The sequence below is a fragment of the Aethalodelphis obliquidens genome, unplaced genomic scaffold (assembly GCF_003676395.1).
Source record: "Aethalodelphis obliquidens isolate GAN/ISIS:26980383/991018 unplaced genomic scaffold, ASM367639v1 scaffold151, whole genome shotgun sequence".
In the NCBI taxonomy this organism is placed as follows: Eukaryota; Metazoa; Chordata; class Mammalia; order Artiodactyla; family Delphinidae; genus Aethalodelphis; species Aethalodelphis obliquidens.
This window is the reverse complement of record NW_020838095.1, coordinates 188,114-191,712: the sequence shown is the minus strand read 5'-3', so window position 1 is coordinate 191,712 and position 3,599 is coordinate 188,114. Positions and strand designations below refer to the sequence as shown.

The 3,599-nt window shown below is 49.7% G+C and overlaps 1 protein-coding gene across 1 annotated transcript; it reads right to left on the bottom strand.

The window, feature by feature from the left end:
* Positions 1-6: 6 nt before the first annotated feature.
* On the bottom strand, positions 7-1,131 carry LOC113616548 (uncharacterized; the record flags this gene model as incomplete). The annotated part of the gene is made up of 2 exons (XM_027099942.1): positions 855-1,131; positions 7-548 (listed from the first exon to the last, which is right to left on the bottom strand). Coding segments are annotated over exons 1-2 (819 nt in total), but the record flags the coding sequence as incomplete, so codon positions are not given.
* Positions 1,132-3,599: the final 2,468 nt, after the last annotated feature.

Genomic DNA, 3,599 nt, shown 5'->3' with positions numbered 1-3,599 from the left:
CTGAATGAAAGGGCACTTGGAGAGGCCAAGAACACAACTGAAATTTTTAAAGCTTTGAGCACTCCAAGTATTTTTACGTTCATAAGGGAATGGGCGCTGTTTTACCGGATGTGTTCGGTTGGCCTTGCCCCCACCTGCAGGCCTGTCCTCGGTGCCACCAGGGGCCCCAGGTTCATTCCAATCCCCATCCTCACTCCAAGGCCGAGCCATAGTTGTGAAATCAAACCAAATCTCGGGCTCCTCCTCGTCAAGCTCCTGTTCATCATCCCATTCCTCCTCCTCCTCCTCCAACTTCTCACTGTCATCTCTTCCTATGGTTAGTTTGTAAACGCAGTAGCAGGCACCTGCCCCAATCATCAGTCCTGCTGCCATCCAACCCACTTCCCGAGCCCGGCCCATGCTCAGGTCCGTGCCAGCCTGGGGGCAGGACAGGAGAGGGCCTTGCTCCACCTGAATGAAGAGTGTTCTTAAGGCTCCACCTGAATGATGGTGGAGGGGAGACGTCTTCAGTCTATATCCCAGGCTCCTGAGGCTCTCTTGTGATGAATCTACGGGTGAAAAATAACATTAGGACTTTGGGCTGTGCCTGGATTTGTGCCTCACCAGGCAGACAGAGTGGAGTTTGAGTTCTGGTTGAGAGAGGTGGATTATTTGGCAACTATTTCTTTGTTCTTTTCTGTCATCCTCTGTCTACCCTCAGGACCGACCATTTCTCTTCCAGGGCCTACAGAGAAGGGCAGGAGGTGGGGCTGGGCTGTGACAGCCAGGAGGGTGACAGGAGAGGCTAACCCTCAGGTAGTCTCCTCCACCACACCCCCACCCCCAAAGACTCAGAGGCAGTCTCTCCCACCAACCTCTACCAAAGTCAGGTAAATTCCTTCTCCTTCTCTTGTCTTCTGTGGTCAGTGCGCCTTCCACAGTGATTGACGGACAGACAGTCTGGCAGAAGGACAGATGGAAAGACAGCCGCCTTTGGGGAAGTGAAAGTGTAGTGGATGGATCAGTACTGAGAACACAGGTCCCAGTACCCGCTTTTCTGAATTTCCAGCCTTTGAGTTTAAAATATTTCTCACACCCTCCTGACTTTCCTAACGCGGGCTTCCCCGCCCCACCCCCCTTGGCGTCCGCCATTTCCCCAGCAAAGGCCGCCACACCCCTTTCCCTGCTCTGAAATGGGAGGGGGTGTGGAGAAAGAAGGGGCCGGGAGGGGGCGACTCGGACCCGGCCCGCACCGATCCCAGCACCCCCTCTGCGCCATCCCCACCGCCACCCCCACCCAGGGGCCAGGGCTCATCCCACCTTCACACCGACCTGCACGGTCCCAAGGCACTTTGGTCCTTCGCTCGCCGCGACTTTCCCCAGCGACCTACTGGCCAACAGATCTACAAACCTGCAGACAGACGGGGGACCGAGGGGACGGAGTGCTTGGTGGACGGAGCAGCACTCGGGACACGAGTGCCCTGATTGTGGAACCTTTCTTTCCTCGGAGTCTCTGTACCAGCCATTCACTCCCCTCACCCGCCGCCCGAAGTCCGCCAGTTCTCTCTACTAAAATGGGCATGGGGGGGGGCGGCGGTATTTAGAAAGTAGGCGAGAAGGGGACACAGCCCCCATCGGCCCGAACGTGGATCCGTGGCGCTCTTGGCCTTCTCCCATCCCATCTCCCTCCAAGCAGAGCCCACGCTCATACCGATCTGCACGGTCCGGGGCTACTTTCCTTCTTCCCTCACACGCCTGCAGTGTGATAGGGGGCTGGTACCCAGACGGAGGCGACTAGCAGTACTTCTGCTCTAGGCAGCTCTTGGTCACGTGACGACCACGTCACCAGTGAGCTCTGGCCCCCAATTTCCACTCCCACAAGCAGTGCGGCAGGCGCCAGCCTGCCCCGTACCTCCCCCCATCACACTGGGCCCTGTCACTCTTTTCCTCTGTAACAATACCAGAAACCAGAAGTGACCGTGGCTCTCTGGTGTTTGCCTTTGCCTTTCTCTAATTACAGGAAGGGGCAGCATCTTTTCCTGGGTCTATCATTACTTATACTTCTTTTTGGGGAAATGTCTTATCCTTTCCTTGGCTCTGAAGTTCCTGTCCTCTCTTTCTTAATTTTTACCCTTTCCCACAACCAGTCTCTGCACCAAAATTAAGCGGAGGGGTGGGGAAGAAAAGCCCAAGTAGCAGTGAGATTTTTGTTAGTATTTTTAATATATTTATGTTCGCTTTCGTCGGCCCTTCCTTTTTTTATTGATTCAAGCTACACTATTTTGTAATCAGAAAATACAAATATATATATATATATACGTATATATAACAAGATTTCCTAGTTAATAAGGAGGCCTCATCGATTTAAGCTAATTTATACCACACTGAAAATATTTTCTTCTGACTGCACAGGAAATAGCAGCTTTCAAGCAGTATATTAAAATTTAAAAACATATCATTACAAACAAAGCCAGTGTGCTTTCAATATGATTTATAAATTGACGGATAAAATGAATCTATAGTGAAGTGGTCAGTGCTTTAATTGTGACCAGTTTAGTTAAGTGAACCACTATCCCTTCTTCCTGGCTGAACTCCTGGTGTTAGGCGTCACACGATTGAGATCGTCAGAGGGGACTGCTGGATGGCTTTCATTCTGGCTTCAAAGGACAGACTTTCTGCAGACCCCAAATTTAGATGAATCTTACAAATTAGTAACTTCACAGATGAGCTTGCTTTTCATTCAAATGTCTTTATTTAAATCTATTCTGAAGTTTCATGGTGTAACCTATAAATCATCCAGAAATTAGAGGATTCCCTGCTATCCCATTGATGAAAATGAGACTTGGTAGATGGAATTTTCATTTCATCATTACACTGGAGAAATATCTCTGGTATCTGTCATTCGTGCACTGTATGTCCCCCTAGCAGCGGCTAGTGTCCAGCATTTTCCAGTGGAAATAGTAGTTAGAGTCTGTGGGTGACTGTAAATCACTGCGACAACCCTTGAGATCCGTCATTTTTCTCTCACAAAAGGCACGGTTTACAGGATCCCAAGCAGTCGCCAGGGGAAAGAGTCCTTTCCATTCCCTGCCTTCTGTTACAATTTTACTGCACCACCCATACAAGCCCCTCAGAATAATCCCAGAACTCAGGGACAAAGTATGCAGAACTTAGTCCCCAGACATTCAGCTGTCCCCGGTGGGGAGTCATACTCTAAATATAGTCCCTTCAGGCAGCCTCTTTCTTAGAACGCTGAAATCTGACACCCCAGCAGGAAGCTCCCTGTGTGAGGGGCCCCAGTGTGGGGGAGGCCCTTTCAGGAGGTGAGCCAGGAAGCCCAGAGTGCCTTGCTGGTGAAAATTCAGAAGTCAAGAACATGTCACAGCTTTCTGGTCTTCCTCAAACTTTTATAGACCAAACAAACCAGTATTACAGCTCATCTCTCTAAACCCCTACCTTATTTGTTTTGCCATCATCTCCTTACATCATTCTTTTCATTGCCCTTTATTTGCTTCTCCGAGGCAAGTGAATTCTATTTATGAAACCTTACTAACAGAACTCGCAGATTCAACTGTTATCATTCAATCTTTGGCTGCTAAGAACTTATATAAGTGGCTTTT